This window comes from Neofelis nebulosa, chromosome 11 (assembly GCF_028018385.1).
Source record: "Neofelis nebulosa isolate mNeoNeb1 chromosome 11, mNeoNeb1.pri, whole genome shotgun sequence".
Taxonomy (NCBI): domain Eukaryota; kingdom Metazoa; phylum Chordata; class Mammalia; order Carnivora; family Felidae; genus Neofelis; species Neofelis nebulosa.
Window position 1 is genome coordinate 85,678,083 of NC_080792.1, and position 23,732 is coordinate 85,701,814.

General features: G+C 42.2%; 1 protein-coding gene across 5 annotated transcripts in view; it reads left to right on the plus strand.

Annotated features, from left to right (window-relative positions):
• Positions 1 to 23,732, plus strand: part of HECTD4 (HECT domain E3 ubiquitin protein ligase 4) — a 195,351-nt gene that overhangs the window by 52,302 nt on the left and 119,317 nt on the right. For all 5 annotated transcript variants that reach the window (XM_058691661.1, XM_058691662.1, XM_058691664.1 and 2 more), the window contains exons 2-7: positions 7,862 to 8,379; positions 12,485 to 12,574; positions 13,609 to 13,739; positions 16,219 to 16,327; positions 17,239 to 17,377; positions 20,455 to 20,625. In XM_058691661.1, the coding sequence (XP_058547644.1) occupies positions 7,862 to 8,379; positions 12,485 to 12,574; positions 13,609 to 13,739; positions 16,219 to 16,327; positions 17,239 to 17,377; positions 20,455 to 20,625 (1,158 nt within the window). The remainder of the gene's footprint in view (positions 1 to 7,861; positions 8,380 to 12,484; positions 12,575 to 13,608; positions 13,740 to 16,218; positions 16,328 to 17,238; positions 17,378 to 20,454; positions 20,626 to 23,732) is intronic.

A 23,732-nucleotide genomic window follows, 5' to 3' on the forward strand; every position in this document is an offset into this window, starting at 1 on the left:
CCAGGCTCCGAGCTGTCGGCACAGAGCCCAATGTGGGGCTCGAACTCCTGAACTGCAAGATCATGACCCGAGCCGAAGTCAGATGTTTAACCGACTGAGCCACCCAGGCGCCCCAGGGCATATATAATTCTTACACTGCTTTTTGTTGGGTTTCAACTTTTTTTAGTTACTGCATAATATTCCATTGTCATATGTTATCTTTTTTTAAGTTTACTTACTTTGAGAGCAAGAGCATAGGCAGAGAATCCCAAGCAGGCTCCTCACCATCCATGCAGAGCCTAACATGGGGCTCAAGACCACAAACTAGGAGATCATAACTTGAGCAGAAATCAAGAGTTGGATGCTCAACCAACTGAGCCACCCAGGTGCCCCTAATATCATGTTTTAATTGAACACTTTTTAAAATTTTTATTTTTATTTTTATCTTATTTTTATTTTTTAATTTTTAGTTAAGGTTTATTTTTGAGAGAGACAGAGAGCATGAGAGGCAGAGAGGCAGAGAGAGAAGGAGACACAGAGCCCAAAGCAGGCTCCAGGCTCTGAGCTATCAGCACAGAGCCCAATGCAGGGCTCAAACTCACGGACTGTGAGATCATGATCTGAGCTGAACTCAGACGCTTAACTGACTGAGCCGTTAAATTTTTATTTTTCGAGTTTCATTTATTTTTAAGTAATTGCACTCAATGTGGGGCTTCAACTCACAACCCTGAGATTGAGTTGCATGCTCCACCAACTGAGCAAGCCAGGTGCCCCCAATTTATTTTACTATGCTGGTTTACCAAAGATTAATTCCTATTTTCTTTCTTTTTGATTTTATTCTTAATCTGTACATCCAATGTGGGACTCGAACTCACAACACTGAAATCGAGTTGCATTGCTGTACCGACTAAGCTAGCCAGCCAGCCACCCCTGAACACTGCCCTTTAGATGTTGAGATTGCTTCTATTCTTTCCACTCTAATAAAACTGTAGTGAACATTTCTGTATATTTTATTTCTGGAATTTTTTTTTTTTTTTTAGGGTAAATTCTTAGAAAGGAGATTACTTTATTTCTTTCAGAGGTAGGCTCTAATAGATCTTTTAATTTCTTGACCCTTTTAGAGCCTTCCATCCCTATTCCAAACAGTGAAGTAGATGGATATTGATATTTACGTTCAGGGGAATACAGTAGTTCATGCCCTAATCTTTTCTGTTAATTATTGGTTTAGTTAATTTCTTTATATATAACATGCTCTACTACTTTAACAGCCTCTCTGTGCTTTTTCTTACTACCACAGTTACTTGAAATGCATGTTGGCATTTCATATTTTACATCATGGCTGGCAGGTGTATGTTCGTGTATTTTTTCATGTGGAAAATGGAAAGAAATTGGCTGAAGTGAGCAGATCCTCTATAACTGCTCTTAGGTCAAATACTGGAATTTTGTTCAAAGCTAGATTTGGCTGGCAAATTCTACCCTGTTGGGCTTTCTAGAATGATTGTTGTTTTAGCTTAAACTTGTGTGTGTCACCTATGATTTTTAAAAAGTACTTTAAGGCTACAAGTCGCTTTGAAAGTCCTTCCTTTCGTTGGGTGACTTCATTATCACCAAAGTACAGTTAGTGACCCTTCCTTCTGATTAAGGATGACGGGGATCTTCCCTGTGTCTTAAATAGCTTTCCCCCTTCTTAAAGAAAAAAGTATTCCTTTTCTAAGGACATTCTGGTCTTCTGTCTACTTTGAGCAGTTACTGAGAGCAGTGGTTTTATAGCAGGATCTGAGACCAATCATTTAATATTCATAAGTACCAGAATAGATCCTTCATAGCGGACTTACTAAAACTCTGAGGTATGAGGTCTTTGAGCTGATGTTTGGCCATGACCTTCAAACTTAGAATTCTGAAAAACAGCCATGTAGCGCACAGTTCTTAGTTTTTCTAAGGGGCCATTGGAATGGACAATGCTGAGTAGTCTAATGGATTTCTGAAAGCATAGTGTGCTTTAGATACTGCTAAATCAATAAACACAAGTCACTTAAGTGTGTATATTATACAATATTTGGTTAATTATAACTCAGATCCTTTCAGAATATTTGTCTTTCAAGTGGAATGCCAAAATATAACCGAAGTACTTATAAAAATAGAATCACAAGAAAAGTGCAGAAGTATATTAGGTTTTTTTTTCCAGCTAGTCTTAATATTTGGAGTTAGGTATAGATTCTGTCATATTTTATGAACCATGAAATATCACATTTTCGAACCTCTTATGTTTAAGATTGATAATAAAAAGAAATAGCTGAATTTAATGTTACTAAGCTCTTTGACTCTTGAGTACTAAAAGCCTGTATTGAATCTTTAACAGTTACTTCATATAAATTAAGGAGATGATCAGTGTACCATAAGTAAAAACGTATGTAGAAGACATGTATTGTATATCAAAGAGTTGTATTCAGCGGAAATTACAAAACAATATTGGAAAGGCTTGTAAAAACGCAACAAAACTTGTTTTAGATGTTCATAGCTGGAAAGACAAATTTAAAGTTTTGTGATTTTTTTTCTTTTTTTTTAACAACATTGAAAAATACCTTGGTCTTTGGTTGATTTTATTTTATTCTTTTTACATTTATTTCTTTTGTGAGAGCATGTGTGTGCGCAAGGCAGGGAGGGGCAGAGAGAGAATCCTCAGCAGGCTCCACACTGTTGGCACAGATCCCAACTTGTGTGTGGCTCAGTCTCACACACAATGAGATCATGACTTGAGCGGAAATCAAGAGTAGGGCGCTTAATCAACTGAGCCACCTAAGTGCCCCTCATTGTTGATTTTAATATTGGAGGTTGGTTACTGACTTTTGAGTTGATATCCTTAAAGGAAAAAAAAAACAAAAGGACAGTCTACCTTCCTTGGATATGATTACAGCTTCAAGGTAGATGGTTGCCCTTGAAATAACAAGCACCTTTAAAAAAAAAAAAATGATATCTTTCTGCTGTGTGAAAAATAAAAGGGTGATTTATGTTTGAATCCAGACAAAAGGTAGAAAAACAGTTTGTGACTTGATGGTAAGACCTTTAATCATTATTTGTTTGATCCAGTTGTATTAAAAACTAAGGGGGCTCCTGGGTGGCTCAGCCAGTTGAGCATCCGACTTCGGCTCAGGTCATGATCTCACGGCTCGTGGGTTTGAGCCCTGCATCAGGCTCTGTGCTGACCGCTTGCTCAGAGTCTGGAAGCTGCTTCAGATTCTGTGTTTCCTTCTCTCTCTGCTCTTCCCCCGCTCGCGCTCTGTCTCACTGTCTCAAAAATAAATGTAAAAAAAGTTTTTTAAACTAAAAACTAAGTAAAAATGGCCCTAGTTCTTAATTTTAACGTGAACTGCAATATAGCTTTACCCAGTAAAACCTAGTTAAATACAGATCTAACCTGGTTGGAATTTTTTTCCTTTTGTTTAAAAATTATCGTACAGTGAAACTGACCTTTTCAGAAGGTATACTGTTGTATGAATTTTAACACATGTATAGATTCACATCACAACCACCACCAGGATACAGAACCCTTTGTTCATTCCAAAAAACTTCTTCATACCATTCCTATATAATCATAATCTGACTGTTCCCCCTAACCTCTGGCAATCCCTGATCTCTTCTCCATCATGATAGTTCTATTTTTTTCCCAGAAAGTCATGTAAATGGAATCAAACCAATGCGACCTTTTGAAATTGGCTGCTTGTACTCAACAAAATGCCATCGAGATTCATTGAAGTTGTGTGTATCCGTTTTTATTGCTAAGTCATTGGTTGAAATTTTATTGTTTACTTATTTAACTTTTTAAATTTATATCCAAGTTTAGTTAGCATACAGTGCAACAGTGATTTCAGGAGTAGATTCCTTAATGCCCCTTACCCATTTAGCCCATTTCCCCCTCCCACAATCCCTCCAGTAACCCTCTGTTTGTTCTCCCTATAGGAGTCTCTTCTGTTTTGTCCCCCTCCCTGTTTTTGTTATTTTTGTTATTTTTGTTCCCCTTCCCTTATGTTCATCTGTTTGGTCTCTTAAAGTCCTCCTATGAGTGAAGTCATATGATATTTGTTTTTCTCTAATTTCGCTTAGCATAATACCCTCTAGTTCCATCCATGTAGTTGCAAATGGCAAGATTTCATTCTTTTTGATTACCTAGTAATACTACACACACACACACACACACACACACACACACACACACACACACCACATCTTCTTTATCCAATCATCCATCAATGGACATTTGGGCTCTTTCCATACTTGGACTATTGTTGATAGTGCTGCTATAATATAAACATTGGGATGCACGTGTCCCTTCAAAACAGCACAACTGTATCCCTTGGATAAATACCTAGTAGTGCAATTGCTGGGTCATAAGGTAGTTCTATTTTTAATTTTTTTTTTGAGGACCTCCATACTGTTTTCCAGAGTGGCTGCACCAGTTTGCATTCCCACCAGCAGTGCAAAAGAGATCCTTTTTCTCTGCATTCTCACCGACATCTGTCATTGCCTGAGTTGTTAATGTTAGCCATTCTGACAGGTGTGAGGTGGTATCTCATTGTGGTTTTGATTTGTATTTCCCGGATGATGAGTGATGTGGAACATTTTTTCACGTGTCAGTTGGCCATCTGGATGTCTTCTGTGGAGAAGTGTCTATTCATGTTTTTTGCCCATTTCTTCACTGGATTGATTATTTGTTTTTTGGGTGTTGAGTTTGGTAAGTTCTTCATAGGTTTTGGATACTAAACCTGTATCTGACCTGTTGTTTGCAAATATGTTCTCCCATTCCATGGGTTGCTGATTGTTTCCTTTGCTGTGCAGAAGCTTTTTATTTTGATGAGCTTCCAGTAGTTCATTTTTGCTTTTGTTTCCCTTGCTTCCAGACACATATTGAGTAAGAAGTTGCTGCGGCCGAGGTCAAAGAGGTTTTTGCCTGCTTTCTCCTCGAGGATTTTGATGGCTTTCTGTTTTACATTGAGGTCTTTCATCCATTTTCAGTTTATTTTTGTGTATGGTGTAAGAAAGTGGTCCAGGTTCATTTTTCTGCATGTTCCTCTCCAGCTTTCCCAGATCCATTTGCTGAAGAGACGGTCTTTATTCCTTTGGATATTCTTTCCCGTTTTGTCAAAGATGGGTTGGCCATATGTTTGTGGGTCCATTTCTGGGTTCTCTATGCTGTTCCGTTGATCTGAGTGTCTGCTTTTGTGCCATGAAACTTTTTTTTTTTTTTAAATATTTCTTTTTAAGTTTGAGAGTGAGCAAGTGAGCAAAGCGGGGCGGGGGAGGGGGAGAGAGAGAGAGAGAGAGAGAGAGAGACAGACAGACAGACAGACAGACAGACAGACTCACTCCCAAGCAGGCTCTGCACTGTCAGCACAGAGCCCAGTGTGGGGTTAGAACTCACACATCATGAAATCATGACCTGAGCCAAAACCAAGAGTGACTGAGCTACCCAGGTGCTCCTGTTGGTTGAAATTGGCTGGCACTGAAGTTCAAATTGCTTACTTTTTTTTTTTTTTTTTTTTTAACTATGAACTGTTTTCAGATACACGAAATACATTTTTTGAATTGGAATTTGGTTTTTATTTATAAGTAGGCTGCACACCCAACGTGGGGCTTGAACCCACAACTCTGAGATCAAATCACATGCTCTATTGACTGAGCCAGCCAGGCGCCCTGGAATGTGTCTTTTTAAACTGAACATTTTTTCACTTCAGTGACTTTCATGTATGGCTAAGCAAGGCAGATACAGGGTTTACATTGTTCTGGAAGTTCTTGTTATTTTATTGGGTTATTTTGAAGGGCAAAATTTGAGGTAGTAAAATTATTTTGCAGGTTTCTGAGAGAAATAAAGTGAACTATATAACCTTTTAAAATGTCAGTGCCAATGACAATTTTTTTTTTTTTTTTTGCTTTTATTTCAAACCTCTTCCCACCCTTTTTTGGTCTACTGAGAAACCGATTCCTCTGGCACCTGATACTGTTTTAATGTGTTTGCTCCTAGAGTGTCCTCGTTTGTTGCTTACAGTAGTTTGTTCATTTTTTAGTTTTTGTCTTTTCAAAACTTGGTTAAATTTTTTTATTTTTAATTTACATCCAAATTAGCATATAGTGCAACAGTGATTTCAGGAGTAGGTTCCTTAATGCCCCTTACCCATTTCTTACCCTTAGCCCATCCCCCCTCTCACAACCCCTCCAGTAACCCTCAGTTTGTTCTCCATATTTGAGTCTCTTCTGTTTTGTCCCCCTTCCTGTTTTTATATGATTTTTGTTTCCCTTCCCTTATGTTCATCTGTTTTGTCTCTTAAAGTCCTCATTTGAGTGAAGTCATCTGACTTTTGTCTTTCTCTGACTAATTTCACTTAGCATAATACCCTCCAGTTCCATCCACATAGTTGCAAATGGCAAGATTTCATTCTTTTTGATTGCCGAGTAATATTCCGTGTGTGTGTGTGTGTGTGTGTGTGTGTGTGTGTGTGTGTGTGTGTATAATATACTACATCTTCTTGATCCACTCATCCATCAATGGACATTTGGGCTCTTTCCATACTTTGGCCATTGTCGATAGTGCTGCTATAAACATGGGGGTGCATGTGTCCCTTTGAAACAGCACCCCTGTATCCCGTGGATAAATGCCTAGTAGTGCAATTGCTGTGTCATAGGGTAGTTCTACTTTTATTTTTTCGAGGAACCTCCATACTGTTTTCCAGAGTGGCTGCACCAGCTTGCATTCCCACAGTAGTTTGTTCATTTTAACCTAGTTGAATTTATATGCGCAAACTTTTGGCATCACAAAGTTTAATTGATTTATTTTTCAAAGTTTATTTGAAAGTGAGCACATGTGTGTGTGCAAGCCTGAGAGGGGCAAGGGTGGGGGAGAAAGCGAGAGTGAGAATCCCAAGCAGTCTCAGCACCATCAGTGCTCAGATATCATAAGATCTTGACCTGAGCCGAAATGGAGTTGGTTGCTCAACCAAATGAGCCACCCAGCAGGCCCTAATTCTATTCTTTTAAATAAATTTTTAATGTGTATTTACTTGAGACGGAGAGCACGAGCGAGCAAGGGGAGAGGCAGAGGGAGGGAGATACAGTCCGAAGCAGGTTCCAGGCTCTGAGCTGTCAGCACAGAGCCTGACGCGGGGCTCTAACTCACAAACTGAGATCATGACCTGAGCCTAAGTCCGACGCTTAACTGACTGAGTTCACCCCCGCCATAATTCTGTATCTTGATAGCTGGTTCCTTCCTTGATTGAGGATTTAGTGGTTTTATTTCCCTAGTTGCTGAAGATCTAGAGAAGCTCTCCTGGTAATTGTAGGTTTTGGCAAGAAGCTAGTAGTGATTCCTCTGTCCTTATAAATCTGAATAAATCTATACCATGTCACCGATTGAAATAATGGATTAACAGTAGTAAAAATGGAGTGTTCTTCAAAATCAAAGAACCATAAGCTATCAATTATTGACTAGGTATATTCGATTTTGAAGATAAAACTTTGTTCTTTTCACGTATAATCCACCTGGTAAGCGGAGTCAGACTTCCATGATAACTCGAGCATTTAATTAAGACTTGTACCTCCATTTTCTAGAGCAAAGTAATTTCTGAATTCCGCACTTCACTATTTTTATGATTTGGGCTCTTTGAGTTACATCTGATATTACTTTTAATTGGAGCACTAGCAGAAACGCCACAAGGAGAAAAATCTCCATCAGCAACTACCTGGCATTATGGCACATATTTTCACATTTGGCCGCAGTTACAATGATTTACGTGGACTGTTTTTAGACACCATTGGCTAGACTTGCTTCCGCAGGTGAAAGCGGTGGTGAAAACCATGCACACGAACTTCTTTGTTTGTTTGTTTCCTCCCTTAGATTTTAACATTTGAGACCAAGAACCCGACGGAATTAGCCGAACGTTTGCGCTCTGTGTGTGGCAATCAGAGCAACGCCTACGCCCGCCTGCTGGAATACCGCCTGAACGCCTTGCGAGGACTGTGGAATGCCCAGCGCCAGCTGGCCTTGGAGGAACAGCACGAGAGAGAGAGTTCGGGTGACGAAGAGACCCTGGCCCTGCTCAAACGCCAGGGCCTGCTGCAGCAACCCGAGCAGGCGCCCTTCACGTCTCGGATGGGGCTCCTGCTGGTCTTCCCCCTCATTCAGTCCCAGAGCAGGACGGACCCCTCCCTCTGTAACATAACTGCCGAGGTGCTATTGAACTGCCTTCGCGACTGCCAGCCTTTGAGCCTGACCAAGGAGCCCGCCGACTGTCTCAATGGCATCGAAACTCTGCTGTGCTCCTGGCTGGAGGACGCTCCCGACACGGGCCGACACGTCCCCCATAAGCAAAAGGAAAATGCTGCTGCCGCTCTGGTGGCTTTAGCATGTGCCAGGTAAGGGCAGTCAGACGTACCGCCTGCTGACGTGCTGCCGGGGGTGGGGCAGAGTAAGAGGGCAGGCCCGTTTGATGAAGTCGTCCCGTCCAGGAGGCCTTCTTGGTTGGCAGCATTGGATTCCCCAGCCTTGACCGCGCAGAAGATGCCTTCACCGAAACTTGGCACCAGGAACCCCCAGCTGGAGGCTAAAGCTCCAGTTTTTGCCGTCTGCTCTCCCGTGATAAAGCTGAAACCGCTTAAAATGGAGAGCCAACCCTTGCGGTTATCTACTCGCCCCTTGGATGATTAGCGTTTTCGGAGCAGTAGTTAGTGGGGGTGGCATATCTGTATCTCTCCTGGGAGGATGGTCAGAAAACTTGTAGTGCTTGTAATTTTTTTTTTTTTCTATGGGTGTCTCCAAGGAGCGTGTCGGCAAGTGAGTGGGTTATTATCTGGACTCAGTCCCACAGATTTGGTCACAAGTTCTGTTTCTGGACCCTGATGCTTCCGTTAATTTGATGGAAAGCTCTCTGTATATGTCCAGATTTAATAACGTGCCATCCTTTGTGTGTAAGCTGATGTTACTGATTTCGTATCAATAGGAAATGTGCTTGGAGTGACTTTTCCAGGAGAGGATTTCCACGTTGTCCTGCCCGATAACTGTATGTTCATTGGCACATATTTGTGAGAAAAAGGTCCACTGCCCTTACTTCTAAGCTAGTTGTCTAGAGACCTGTTAGGGACCATGGTCTGACAGATTAGTGTCACTTATTAATGTCACACTAATTTGTCCCTCTTCAGAATTTTCTTTGAGTTCTTTTTTCTTTTTATCTTCTTTTTTTCTAATGTCTATTTTTGAGAGCGAGCACAAGCAGGAGAGGGGCAGAGAGGGAGACACAAAATCTGAAGCAGGCTGCAGGCTCTGAGCTGTCAGCATGGAGCCCGATGTGGGATTCGAATTCACAAGCTGTAAGATCATGACCTGAGCTTCATGAAGTCAAACACTTAAGTGAGTCACCCAGGAACACACCCCTCCCCTTTCTTTTTTCTTTTCTTTTCATTTTTTTAAGCAAAGTGTATGTGGGAAAATTCTTCTTGGAGGATTGTGAAGTTCTTAGCTATAAGACTTCTTTCCCTGTTTTTATGGCTTCAGAGTTGACCTTCAGGCGGTTGGCTATCAAGCTATTTTTTAAGGCAAGATGGCACCAGTATTTGTCAGTTTCCTTGCCCTGAGCAAACTGTCTTAGCCTAGTTTCAGATCCCTGAAGACTGTAGATTGTGGAAATCCTGACATGAGCTTAATTCTGGAGACATTACTGGGTGGTACTGAAATAAGTTCCCCTGGAAAGGCTTTTTTATATTGGATTGATCTGTATTTTACAAGCCCTAAATAGATTTATTATTAATACAAAAATCTCATTTAGAGAAAATATGCTTTTAGGTAGAACTGTCTTAAGGCAGATTTAGAATGTTAGGAATAATCAGCTTTTGAATTTTAAACATTTTTTTGTAGTTATTGAACATAGGATCATAAACTTTACTTTTTGTGCCCACATTCAATCTGCTAGTTATTGGAATTGCTTCATGTGCTTGAGATTCCAAATTCCACTCAGAAATGTTGAAATGAGTGTTTTTAGTTTCCTCTTGGTGGTTTGTTTGTTTTTTTTTTTTGTTTTTGTTTTTTGTTTTTTTTTTTTTTGAGAGAGAGGGCACAAGTGAGTGAGGGGCAGAGAGAATCCCATAAGAGACAGAAGTGGGGCTCACTGGGGGTTTGTGTTTTACCCAAAGCGGGGTTCAAACTCACAAACTGTGTGATCATGACCTGAGCCAAAGTCAGATGCTTAATGACCAAGGCACCTAGGCACCCTTGTGTTGTTTTTAAAGATTGTTCCTACATTGTCTTGCCAATATTGCCGTCCGTCCTGGACTGTATTTACCTCAGAAGTCCTAAGCTTTTCAGTTGGGTTATCTACTTTAATGAAGTTATTAGGGACCTAATTGAACTTCTGAGACTGATGCTTTCAAAGACCAAACATTTTCAAAACAATATTTTGAAGATGTTTATTCGTTCAGCCAACTAACATTTATTGAACACCTTTGCCAGGAACCTTGCTAGGTTTTAGGAACATAGTGACTCATGGTTTCATACCTTGCAGTTGAATGGACTCTGGGCGATTCACCTTGTAAATAATTATTCCTCACTTTCCGTGTGCAAGGTGCCCTTCTAGGCAGTGGGGATCCAGCAGTGAGCAAGATCATTGGTGCCTAAAATTGCAAAGTTGCCATGCGTAAGATCACTTCAGAGAGGGCTGCTCATTTGTAGGAAGACCTAACAGGATATTTTGCTACAGAATGACTAAGTGGAGGTGGGACAGCATTCGTTAGAGCCTAGGGAAGGCCTTACTGAAGTGGAGCAGAGGCCGGGAAGATGACCAAGAGCCAGCCAGTGACCGAGTGTCGTGGTCAAGAAAAGCAGCAAGTGGCACAACTCGGGTGCTCTTTCTGTGCTTGGTGTAGTCGAGGGGACAGCAAGGTAACCAGCTGGAAGGCAGTGGGAGAGAAAAGGGACAGGAGAGGAGCTTGGCAGGGCTCAGATCCTGGAGGGGCTTAGGAACCAGGGAACCAGTGACTGTGTGGCAGGTAACTATACCTTACAGGTTGGTTTCATGGCCTTAAATGTTCCAGTGTGCTTTTGCCCCTTTATTTCAATCTTGTTGCACCCCAGGGACGTCTCCCTGTTGGAGAAATGAAGAAGTAAAAGTCCATAGGAATTAAGTGACAGGTTTGAGACGGGGCAGCTGGTGAGTGGCCGGACTCCCAGCTTGAGCATTTAGACCCTGTCTGCTGCCTTCCCTCTTTATATTGTATTGCTCTTTGGTTTTGATTCTTTGAACACCAGAAGTAGTGAAAGGGATGCTTAAGAGGAGGACTTTAAGCCTACTCGGTCCAGTGTCCGGTATTCTGTTTCTTTTAGGGTTGAGGTATAGGCTACCCAGCAATTAAAGCCTTGGCTAAGAGAATAAGGCAGCAATCCGAAGTCAGCCTATCTGATACAGGTGATCATTTCGTTCAGGAAATGTTCTGTGGTGATTTATACTTAGGATCTGGCCAGGTAAGTCCCATGCATCTTAAAAGCACCTTCTTTTAGATCCTGCTGACCATATTCTAGATTTCCCAGAGTCTTGAGTCTTGGGAACCAAAAGGAAATTGGGTAGTGGTGAGCTCTGTTGAGTATTACAATCACATACTTCACAGCAAGGGAAGCAGAAGGAACACCTCTGAGCACAAAATCTTAATTGTTTGAGGCCTGGCTGGCTCAGTTGGTAGAGCTTGTGACTCTTGATGTCCGGGTCATGAGTTTGAGCCCCATGTTGGAGGCAGAGTTTACTTAATAAAAAAAATTAAAAATTATTGGCATGTATTCCTCTTCAGTCATATTTAATGTGATGGGGTTTGGGGAGAGTTATGTAAAATGGATAAACTTAAAGATATTTAAAAATTAAGCTTGGAGGTGCCTGGGTGGCTCGGTAGGTTAACCGTTTGACTCTCGATTTCTGCTCCAGTCGTGGTCTCCTGGCTCATGAGATTGAACCCTGCTTTGGGCTAATAGTGTGGAGCCTGCTTGGGATCCTCTATCTCTCCCTCTCTCTGCCTCTCCCTAGCTCCTGTTTCTTTCTCTCTCTCTCTCTCTCTCTCTCAAAATAAATGAATGAACTTAAAAAATAAAAACAAAAACTAAGCTTGGAAATACTGTGAGATTATTTATTAAATATAAATGCCTTCTGTAAAATCTCTCTCCTAGGCTAGAGAAGGACTTGATGAAATGGTGTCCAAGCATAATAGCCACATGTTCTTTGTGTTTGAGCCTTCTGTTTTGAACTTTTGTGTTGGGGGGAACTCGTTTACAGATGCAAGGAGAACATCCTAATTGGCATAATTGGTGCTGCTCATAAAACTTTTTGTATGAGTCAGTGGTAATCTGTACGAATCAATTATATTTTGTACAATATGTCTTCTGATTGGTGGAAACAGACCTCTTCTGGAACCTTCTCACGTGGCTAATAAAATCAACCTTCTTATTTGACTTAGCAGTTGTGACGATTTTCCTTCCTTTTATTTTTAGGGGATCATTGAAGACTTTTGTCCATACGGTCCATCTGTTACAGAAACAGACTGATCTGGGGTCCCTGCCTGTAGCCGATGTACTGTATAGGTAAGTTGTCACTTTGGATCCTTATCTTCTTCCTCCATGAGGGAGATTTGTACATAGTCTCTTTTAACAGGTAGAGCGCTAAACTGCTTAATTAGTGATTCATATTTTAAAATAAGAATATTATCCTATTCATCTTAAGAATTCTGTCTCCTCTTTCCTTTTTTTGAAAGTGTTCCTAGAGCGTGTTGTTTTTCAGTTTCTATTTTGTTTTTTTAAAATGTAATCGCTTACAGTGAATTTTTATTATAGATTTTAAGATCGGTGAAAGTGTAAAGAAGAAACTGAAAATCATTTATAAGCTCATTACCCAAAGATAACCATTCCTAATGTTTTGGTGTATGTGCCTCCCAATCCTTACCCTAACTACCCCCCCCCCCCCCATATATATAAAACCTATACATTTTATACACAACTGTACTTAAAAAAAATTTTTTTTAAATAAACATTTACTGCTTATTTTTGAGAGAGTGAGAGAGAGATAGTGGGAGTGGAGAAGGGGGAGAGAGAGAGGGAGACACAGAATCCGAAGCAGGCTCCAGGCTCCGAGCTGTCAGCACAGAGCCCAACGCGGGGCTCAAACCCACGAGTCGCGAGATCATAACCTGAGCTGCAGTTGGACGCTTAACCAGCTGAGCCAGCCAGGTGCCCCAGTGTTTGTTTATTTTTGATAGAACACAAGGTGGGAAGGAGAAGAAAGAGAGGGAGACCCAGAATCTGAAGCAGGCTCTAGGTTCTGAGCTGTCCGCACAGTGCCCGACGCGCGGCTTGAACCCACAGACCATGATGAGATCATGATCTGAGCTGAAGTCGGTTGCCCAACTGACTCAATCACCCAGGCACCCCTATACACAGCTGCACTTTCATTATGTTTCTGTAAGCATGGATTTGTAATTTTTAAATTTAAAACCATGACTGTTTTTTCCAGATACGTATTTGTTCAAAACTAGTTATCTGCTGTTTGAGATGACTTTCATTTTCTTGCTGAAATGGATCGTTTCCTTGTCGTCATGATTCTCCCATCTCCCCGTTTTTAGGCTGTTGCTTTTGGAAGGGGGGCCTGGCTCCCCCTCCTGTTTGCTCGGTGGCAAACACATAGTATCGTGGGGGTATGAAGACATGTTGCCTGCACCAGATAGTAGCACCGGCTCCAGTTCTGAAAATAAAGGTAACGTAGGGGTTTTGCTCCTGTGACTGAAATGAAGATGTGAAAAGAATGGCCTTGGATCATTGTGGCAAACGATTTGGGTAGAACTCTGTTCTCTTAACTAAAAGCGCTAGGATCCTAGACAGTGAGTTCATTGTCTGCTTTATCAGTAAAGGTGTAAAAGCTGATGCTCAGGGAGGTAAGAAAATGGATAGGTTTGACTATCGCAAGGGAAAGGGATCATCCGTATGCTTTAGCCAAGGAGCCATGAATTACTGCAGTGGACTCCTGGGTATTTGAGTTTGAGCCTGGGAGCCTTAAGTTAAATTTTTATGTCCATGAACAGAAGGTCAGATCTTGCTGCCTAAGCCTGGTGCTGTTTCTTTTAGTAACTTATTATGTGTGCGTTGTTGAACCCTCTGCCCTAAAAGGGGCGGGATTGGGGGGAGACAGATTGTTCAAAGGAGCATGGATTGTTCAGTATCCCCTTTAACAAAATGGGCTGGATTAAAATGTTTTTGCACTTTCAGAAGTTTTCCATATCAGTTTATTGTGATCTCCGTGAAAATGGCGGAACTTCTCTTAATTGACCTTCACTTACCTGACTTGTTGGAGGAAGGTGGCCTCTCCGTTTGTGTGGTAGAAGTACTGAGTGGTGCCCTGGCCCCCCAGGCAGGCTGCTTCTAGCTTCCTCCTGTGGAGGTGCAGGCTCACCGAGAGTCTACCTTGCTCCCAAACCTGTTAGTTGTTGTAGCTGGTATTCTGTCATTAAACAACATTATGTAACTGATGAAATAGGAATTTAAGACGCCCCAGGAAATTTTCTAAGACCTTCAGTTTTCTTCTGGAAAGACTCAAAATGAATCTCTAAGAAATTTGAGATTACTTGCATTTCTCACCCTTGATGGGGAAACTTCCTGGACAGCTTTAAGGGCATGGGATGCAGTCTGAGAGGCAGGCCACCCCTGCACCTCTCATCCTGGGGCCCGTGTCTTTTCGTGTCCACTGTTGCTTCCAAATAGTCACGTGAGCTGGTAAAAGGAACCAATGGTAAAATGGATCTGATGGAGCTAGAGTCAACAGGAGAAGCAAGAAGCCTGTAATACCCAAGAAGTTCTTAAACATTATAGGCTGAAATTTACATCTTCGAATGAAACCCAAACCCCTTTATTTTCTCCCTTTACTTCTTTTAGTATCTGCCTTGGGGTAGTTTCTTACGGAGGATGATGGTGTTAAACTGGTCTGCTTGGTTCTCACTCCCTTGTACTTTTAGTTTTGCTTCCACCTAGAGAATATTTTTCTTAGAATTTAAAAAGGAACCTTATTTTTAATATGGAAACATCTAACAGATCTAGAAGTTGAGAGAATGCTTTAGTCAACCCCTTGCACTCCTCACTTGGCTTCAACAAGTATCACCTCGGGGCCCATCTTCTCTGTCACTTTCACTCCCACCCCTTGTCAGACTCCTCAGAAGGCCCTAGGCCTCTAAAGAGGAATGAATAAATGGATCTTTATAGGTTCCAAGTTAAAATACTTAAGGAAAGAAAATCTTTTAAAAACGATTACTCACTTTAACGGTCTTTTGAAGAACCTAATAGTTACAAGTTGTAGTTGTCTGGGATTTGTAGACTGAATTCTTAAGATAACAGCATATTCATTACTAAATATGAAGGCTGTAGTGTGGGATTTCCTTTAATAGGACAGGTAGTAGACAAACTTAACCATAGTGAAATGGTGAGGAAAATACTGAAAGTTTTACAAGCTGTCTCTTTAGGACAAATTCTTGAGGGTAAATTAATAAACTGTTTACTCTTCTATGGAGTAATACGGTTTTTAGCTGACAGTGGATACAGCTGAGGGGGAACAGAGTCACTGGATGGGAAATCCACAGAAGCAGATTTTAGGTCCACGAGTTTCATTGGTATGCCAGCATAATAGCATTTGCCATTTATGGACCACTGGTGTTGAACCAGGGGCCTGTGGGTGTTCCCCTGTGCTATCTCCTTTTAACCATCACAGTGACTCTTGAGGTACAGAGCAGTCTCATTTTCTGGATGAAGAAACTGAGGTTCAGAAAGGCCTAAGGTCAACTAATACGTGCCCAGAGCTCTTTAAAAGCTCATGGCTTTTTAACCACCGGATCATTTACTGAAAGTCCTCGAGTCTTAGTCCTCTCAGATTAGAATTAGGAGTGCATAACTTTGACTCTATTTTTGCTATTCAAAAAGACAAGAAGAAAACTTCTGGCAGGTAGAACCAGATTCCCCTGCTATTATCTATCTGGCCTCTTTCCCTGATGTTGGTTCCTGATCCCACATACATTCTAGAGGCTTGATTTGGGGGTTTGAGCCATCTTTCCTGGAAGTCACACTGAAGCATTTATTTTAGAAGTGGGAGATTATCTTTCACTGAACCTCCTAAGGCTTTTTCACTAGAAGCATGTTTATAATTTCATTAGAAAAATCATGTATATAATTTACCTGTGAAAAAATGATTTCAGATGCTGACTTAGGGCGCTGTCTCACGGCGGATGGTCTCTACCTGTATACTACTAACTCAGTTGGAAGAGGAGTAAGCAAATTGGGGTCTGGATTACATGGTACTCTCAGGTCAGTTGCATGGAACTTGCTGAATGATTTGGCTGGAACGTTTCCCTTCTTCCATAAATCTCTGTGAGGAAGATACCTGGGGATGCGGATCTTCCCTTTCTGTTCCCTCCCTCCCCCAACCCACCCAAACAAAGACTGACTAGTAACTAAATAAGTCTGGACAATTTCATGTAATTTGATTTTTCTTGGATTAGTAGACTCTTGTTCTGTTAATGCATTTCAGCTTTGTTTTGACTCTAAACAGCTTGGTAGCCCTCAGGTCATTGTTTCTAGCCAGAAATTCCTCTATGATCCAAACTGTTACAATATTCGTGCCTTCTCCATGTTGATGAATGGTCATTTTTCTAGTTCAGTCTTTTTTTAAATTTTTTTTATTAACACTTATTCATTTTTGAGAGAGACAGGCAGAGAGAGAGGGAGACACAGAATCTGAAGCAGGCTCCAGGCTCTGAGCTATCAGTACAGAGCCTGATATGGGGCTTGAGCCCACAAACCGTGAGATCGTGACCTGAGCCGAAGTCAGACCCTTAACTGACTTAGCCACCCAGGTGCCCCTAGTTCAGTGTTTGTGTGCTTGGGTTTGACCATGGATTAGCCCTACTTTTCAGTGGGGATATCAGATCCGTGAATTGCTGCCACAAGAAACCACAGTTTGAGAGGCTTCTATACATTTAATTAGATCTTTTCCCCAACTTTTTTTCTGCTGTAATTTGTTGTGGAAAATGAATATTTACTGTAGTGTCAGTCGCAAAGTTAACGTAATACACGTACTCTCCTTTAGATGTTTTGCGTACTTAGTCATTTTTTAAAAATCGGGTGGAAGATATTTGCCTTAGCGCATTGTGTGGTTCCCAACAACCGCCTGGCTACTCAGCCTGTGTGCTTTCTCCCCCCCCCCCCCCCTCCCGCAGAGGTTTTGTGTACTGCCGGAACGAGGAGCTGGAACCAGGATGGGTCGCTTTCGGCAGCGGCGGTCTTCTCCACCGGCCTGTATCTTTTGATAACAAACCTCACTCCCTTTTCCAAGTCATTGACCAGAATACCCTTCAGGTAAAAAGAAAACCAAGACCTTGTCTGTTATGTTTTGGAGACCGTAAGGGAAGTTCCTGACCTCATCAGAGGGAAGAAGCATACAGTCGAGGTAGTTTCCTGCCACAGCGGCATCCTTCTAATTGTCACCATTGGGGCATTCTGGTTTTTTCTCTGGTGTCTTGGATTGTCCCACATGATCTACGTGAATGTGCTCTAGTTTCTAAGGCCATCACCAAGCTTTTAGGATTAAAAAAAAAATTCTAGAGAGTCAAAGATGTTACACGTACGAGCTATCTTGTTCTTTTGCCAGGTCTACTTTGGGGAGGGTATCCTTTCCTTATTTGATTTGTTCTAAACAGCCTTTCTGAAAGGAGTTTGGATAAAATCATCATGTGATTAGGGATTCAGAGCTCCTCTTGACTGCTTCCAAACATAGCACCCTGTCACCATACTTGCTGGATTATGCTGAAATCACCTGCTTTTGTGTTTCTTCCCCACTCCCATGCATCCCTTTAGATCTGGACCCTATCTTCCCTATCTCTGTGTGCTTACAATGGAGCACAGTGCCTAGCATTTGATTGATGATGATAATAGTAACTGTCATTTATCCGTGTCTGTCTCTGTGCCGAGCCCTGGTCTAGGCAATTTGCATACACTTCTTCTCCTACCTATGAGGTAAAACTGTGGCAGTTTCACTTTACGGACAAGGCAGCTGAGTCTAGGCATTTTGTAAGTGCTCGGCAAGTGGGGTTTTTTTTCTTCTTTTTTAAATTTATTTTGAGAGACTGTGCATATGCACAAGTGGGGGAGGGGCAGAGAGAGAGAGAGAGAATGAGAATGAGAATGAGCATGAGCATGAATCCCCAGCAGGCTCCACACTGTCCTCGCAGAGCCTGACGGGGGCTCAACCTCATGAACTGTGAGATCATGACCTGAGCCAAAATCAAGAGTTGGATGTTCAACCCACTGAGCCACCCAGGCGCCCCTTGGCAAGTGTTTATTGTTGGAGGAAGGAATGTAGCTCAGAGGTCAAGGGGCTTGTCCAGGGTCACACAGTAATTAATGGTGGCATAAGAACGTTAACCCATGGTTCTTAGCACTAGACTGAGCTTTTTATATTACAACTTCCTGCCTTCCAATGGAAGTTGAACAGAATGGTTACAGTTGCCATCTGTGGAGTGAATTCCCTGGGAGAAGTCCCCTCCAGGAGTTAAGTGGAATGTTACTTCTGCTTTTGTCTGTCCCTCAACTGTGCCTTTCCTGGTAAACAGGGACTGTGTCTTCTTCACCATTGCATCTCCAAAGCACACAGTAGCTTCTTGATAATTGTTGGATGAATAAAACGAGCACATTGACAAATAGATGCCCAATTGACTTCATTTTATTTTTTTTTTTTTAAGTTTATTTTGAGGGAGACGAGCCCTCAAGTGGGACAGGAGCAGAGAGAGAGAGAGAGAGAGAGAGAGAGAGAGGGGGAGACGGAGAATCTGAAGCAGGCTCTGCACTGATGGCAGAGAGCCCAATGCGGCTCGAACTCATGAACCGTGAGATCATGACCTGAGCCGAAGTCAGACGCTTAACTGACTGAGCCAGGCAGCTGTCTCCAATTGACTTCATATTTTATCGTTAATGCAGACAGATGAGAATATGTTCTGTATTTATTTGAAATAGAATTATAAGCCTGGGAATTAAACAGATGTTCAATTCTAGAACATGGTTTTTATTTCAAGCAACGTCCATTTCGTCTGTGTTCTTGCGAAAACTCTGATTCTTATCCAAGAAGATCCTGTTGTCACTAACGAGGTTACATGCACTGGAGCAGTTTGGGGGTAACAGAGGCCAATCAGTAGCTGTCAACTTTGTAGCTTGCCTGGCACTACAAGTTCCAACGTGTGGTCATAGCAACCGCATTACTTCTTAACTTCTGAAATAGACAAAACAAGTCTGGAAAAAAAGTTCATATGAAATGAGTTCAAGGGTCGGAAGTAACCTTAGGGAAACTAGTGACTCACCCCGAGGGACAGAATAACAGAAAGTCGCTCTTAGGGCTCCCAGAGGCATCTGACCATCTCTGATTATTTTTGTTTTTGGATTTTGACTTCTCCTGCTCTTGGCATTTTTGAAAAACCTAGCCGGCAGTTTTTTTTTTGTTTGTTTGTTTTTGTTTTTGTTTTTGTTTTTGGGGGTTCTCCGTTTCTCTCATTTTAAGGGCTTTTCTCTGGCAGTAAAAATTAGTATGTAACTACACATTTAGTGTGAAATGATGCAAAGCTCATTCATTATTCTGAAACTGAAGGATGATCAGTATTAGAAACACATGCCTTCGTGTCTAATACAGAGAATTGGAGTTTGTCTCTTTCCTGATGATGGACTCGATGCATTTCACTAAAGCCTCATGTGCTGGGCTAGGGTCTGCCTTCATTTGTTTTACTTTCTCCTTGCTCTTCTCTGCCTCCCTTCTTCCTTCTGCCCTCTTTTTTTAATCTCCATATTGAGTAACTTCTGAGTTAGACTCTGAATTAGCTGCTGGGATATAAAAGTAAGATACAGTCCCTGTACTTTTAATATAATTTTTAGTCTGAAATTCACTTACTAAGGAAATCTCAGTACGGTTTCTCTAAAGCTTTGTTTTTGGTAATTGTTAGATAAAACACACGTGCTTAGCAGATTCAAAGCGTTTAGTAAATATCTTTGGCCTATGTTATCTGTCCCATGGGCTGTTGTATGAATTTTATATTTTTGTCATGTAATTTTCATATGTTAGAGGTATCAGTTTAATTTCTTTTGAATGTTTATTTTTGAAAAAGAGAGCAAGTGTGAGTGGGGGAGGGGTAGAGAGAGACGGGTCCGAAGCAGGCTCTGAGCACACACAGCCCGGTGTGGGGCTCAGAGTCAGGACCGCGAGACCGTGACCTGAGCCGAAACCAAGAGTCGGCCGCTTAACCGACCGAACCACCCAGGTGCCCCGCTGTCAGTTTAATTTGGACCGAGAAGCCCGAGTTCTGATTCTGGACATAACGGCGTTAGTGATGGACTGACGGAACTAACGGGAAGTTCTGTGTCCCGTTAATGAAGTTTTCCTTTTCCATGTCCAGGTGTGCCAGGTGGTGCCAATGCCAGCCAATCATCTCCCGGTTGGCAGCACCATGAGCACTGTGCACCTTTCTTCGGATGGTACTTACTTCTACTGGATCTGGTCTCCTGCCAGTCTGAATGAGAAAACACCCAAGGGGCATTCTGTCTTCATGGACATTTTTGAACTCGGGGTAAGGTTCCCTTTCTGTCTCATTGTGTCTTTGCAGAGAAATTTCGATTTGGTTTCTTTTTGTATTGGTTTAAAAAGGACCCGAGAAAGGTGGAGTAGGCAGTGTGTTCACTCTTAGCTCAAATTTTGGGGTTTTTCTTGGATTTCTTTGAAGGTTTCTTTGTTTAGAATCGTAGGACACGGATAAAGTCAAGCTTTCTGAAGGTTAATCTGGCAACAAAGTGGAAATAGTAATAGTTAATGTGTAGACAGTGGGGTTTTTTTTTTGTTTTTTTTTTAATGTTTATTTGCTTTGGGGAGAGGGGGGCACCAGCAGGGGAGGGGCAGAAAGAGAGGGAGGCACAGAATGTGAAGCAGGCTCCAGGCTCAGAGCTGTCAGCACAGAGCCCGATGTGGGGCTCAAACTCCCGAACCGTGAGATCCTGACCTGAGCCGAAGTCGGACGCTCAACCGACTGAGCCACCCAGGCACTAGACAGTGGGGTTTTTAGGCCAAAATGCCCATGGGGCTTGTTGGAAACCTGGAAGTAAATCGCAGTGGCAAGATTGGGGCTATAGTACATCTTGGGAGTCTCTGAGAGTGATGATAGTTAAAATTGTGAGAAGGCATTCGTTCGATGGTAGCTGAATGCCTACTGTGAGTCAGGCAGCATTGTGTTTAGGTGGTGGGAATACAGTGATGGGCAGGGTGAGCAGGCTCCGTGCTCTAATGGAGCTTGGATTCTGCCTGGTGGGTGGCTTGGGGTGGTAGTGGTGGAGTGACCAAAAATTAACCATAATCAAGTGAGCAAATCAGTGGACAAGATAATTTTAGGTCTTTGAAGGAAAAGTAGTAGTTACCCCTATTCTCCAACTGCTTCCTGGGGTTGAGTAGAACATTCTAGGAAGAAGAGACCACAGGTGCAAAGGCTTGGGCAGGAGCAAGCATGTGTTTCAGGAAATGACAACAGGCTACTGTGGCTGGAATGCAGAGAGAAGGAAGGAGAGCTTGGTGTAAGAGTAGGACCCATGGTAGTCTGGAACTGCACCTGTCCAGTGCAGGAACCCTTAGCCACATGTGGCTATTAGAAAATTTTTTACTTTTTTTTTTTTTTTTTTTTTTATCTTAAAGCACAAGCAGGAGAGGGGCAGAGAGAGGGAGAAATCCAAGCAGGCTCCTCACAGTCAGTACACAGAATCTGACGTGGGGCTCAAGCCCACGACACCGTGGGATCATGACCTGAGCCAAAATCAAGAGTTGGACACTTAAACGACTGAGCCACCCAGGTGCCTCACATGTGGCTACTTAAAATAGAATTAAATAAAATGTTACAAAAAATTTAAAAAAGTGGGGCGCCTGGGTGGCTCAGTCGGTTGAGCGGCAACTTCGGCTCAGGTCATGATCTCGTGGTCCGTGAGTTCGAGCCCCTCATCGGGCTCTGTGCTGACAGCTCAGAGCCTGGAGCCTGTTTCAGATTCTGTGTCTCCCTCTCTCTGACCCTCCCCTGTTCATGCTCTGTCTCTCCCTGTCTCAAAAATAAGTAAATGTTAAAATAAATAAATAAATAAATAAATAAATGAATGAAAACTAAGGCTTCAATTGTTTGCTCACGTTAGCCACATTTCAAGTGCTCAGTAGCCACATGTGACTGGCTTCTGTATTGAACATCCAAGATCTAGAACTTGTCATCATTGAACATTCTGCTGGACAGTGCTGGTCTCAATAATATTTGTAGAGACTTGTAAAAGAAAAATTGCCCCAAGTCAATCTGTGACAAAACCTGTTTTAATGATGTAATTTACAGCCCCCTTCTGGAAGAAATTAGCATTCCTGGGGAGAAAAAAAAAACACCGAAGTAATTTTCGAATGAATTTTAATAGGCTTTAGACTTGCTCTGGGAAACCAATCAGCCATCCCGCCAGCTGACTGTCAGTCAGGAGTCTGGTGTCCTTAAACGTACATCCTCTTGTTTTTCTATCTAGTTTCTCAGCTTCGTCATCATCTTTTTTAAATGTTCCAGCCGCAGTGTCTTTGAATTGGTCTGCTAGAGATTGTACTCCTTGAACACGTGTTCAGAGTTGTCAGAAAAGTTCTAGTACTTGCTGCTTGGAACAGACCTGCCAGCTGGCCAAAGGATGATTTAGGTCTTTATTGTAAGTAGAGTGGGAAAACATTGAAGACCTTCCCCTTTCTCTGATAGGCTTCTGTTAAAGAAAAAACTATCAGAAATACATGCACGTGGACCAGAACTTGAGGTAGCACAGGAGGTAAGGGTTTGGTCTACTTCCTCCTCTTTCCTTCTTCCTCATAACGTGTTTTACTTATTTTCATTCCTCTTGTGGTTATCTCGACGGACAGTGAAGCCTGTGTTTCTTGTTCCTCAGCTGATGGAGGTGGTAATGGCCCTTCCGGTCTTTCCGTGTGGGGCAAGCTGCGGCTAGAAATGCATGTTTGCTCGGGGGAAGAGAGGAGACTCCCCTGCCCGCTTCAGAGAGTCTTGGGAGCGGGAGGCACGAGGTGTGGTGCAAAGCTATGGTGAGAGGGGTGTAGGCCGAACGTTAATAAAAGGAACTGTCCATCCCTTTCCTGGTGTACTCCTTTGTGCTTAGAGACTGGCTGCCCGGGCAGAAGGCTGCACTTTATTTTCTGAATAAGCTGGGTGACTCTGGAAAAAAGACCTCCGTGTACGGACATTAGGGTTCATTTAAGGAAAGGACTTGCTGCCCTAGTGAATCACCCACGAGTGATGTCTTCCAGGAAGCAAGCCTCAACCATGTGCACAGCATTCCTGATCAGTGCTAAACTGTTAAAAAAGCAGATGCATACAGCACAACAACAAAACAAAAAATGAAAACAAAACAACAAACAAAACCCAACCTCACAAAACCCCAAACTTTGGAGAGGTGTGTGGGGAGGGGAAGAGGAATAGATTATCTGTATTTTTGCCAATTTTTTTTATATTTATTTTTGAAGGAGAGAGTGACGGAGCATGAGTGGGAGAGGGGCAGAGAGAGAGAGAGAGAGAGAGAGAGAGATGCAGAATCTGAAAAAGGCTCCAAGCTGTCAGCACAGAGCCCAGCACGGGGTTCGAACTCACAAACTGTGGTGAGATCATGACCTGAGCCAAAG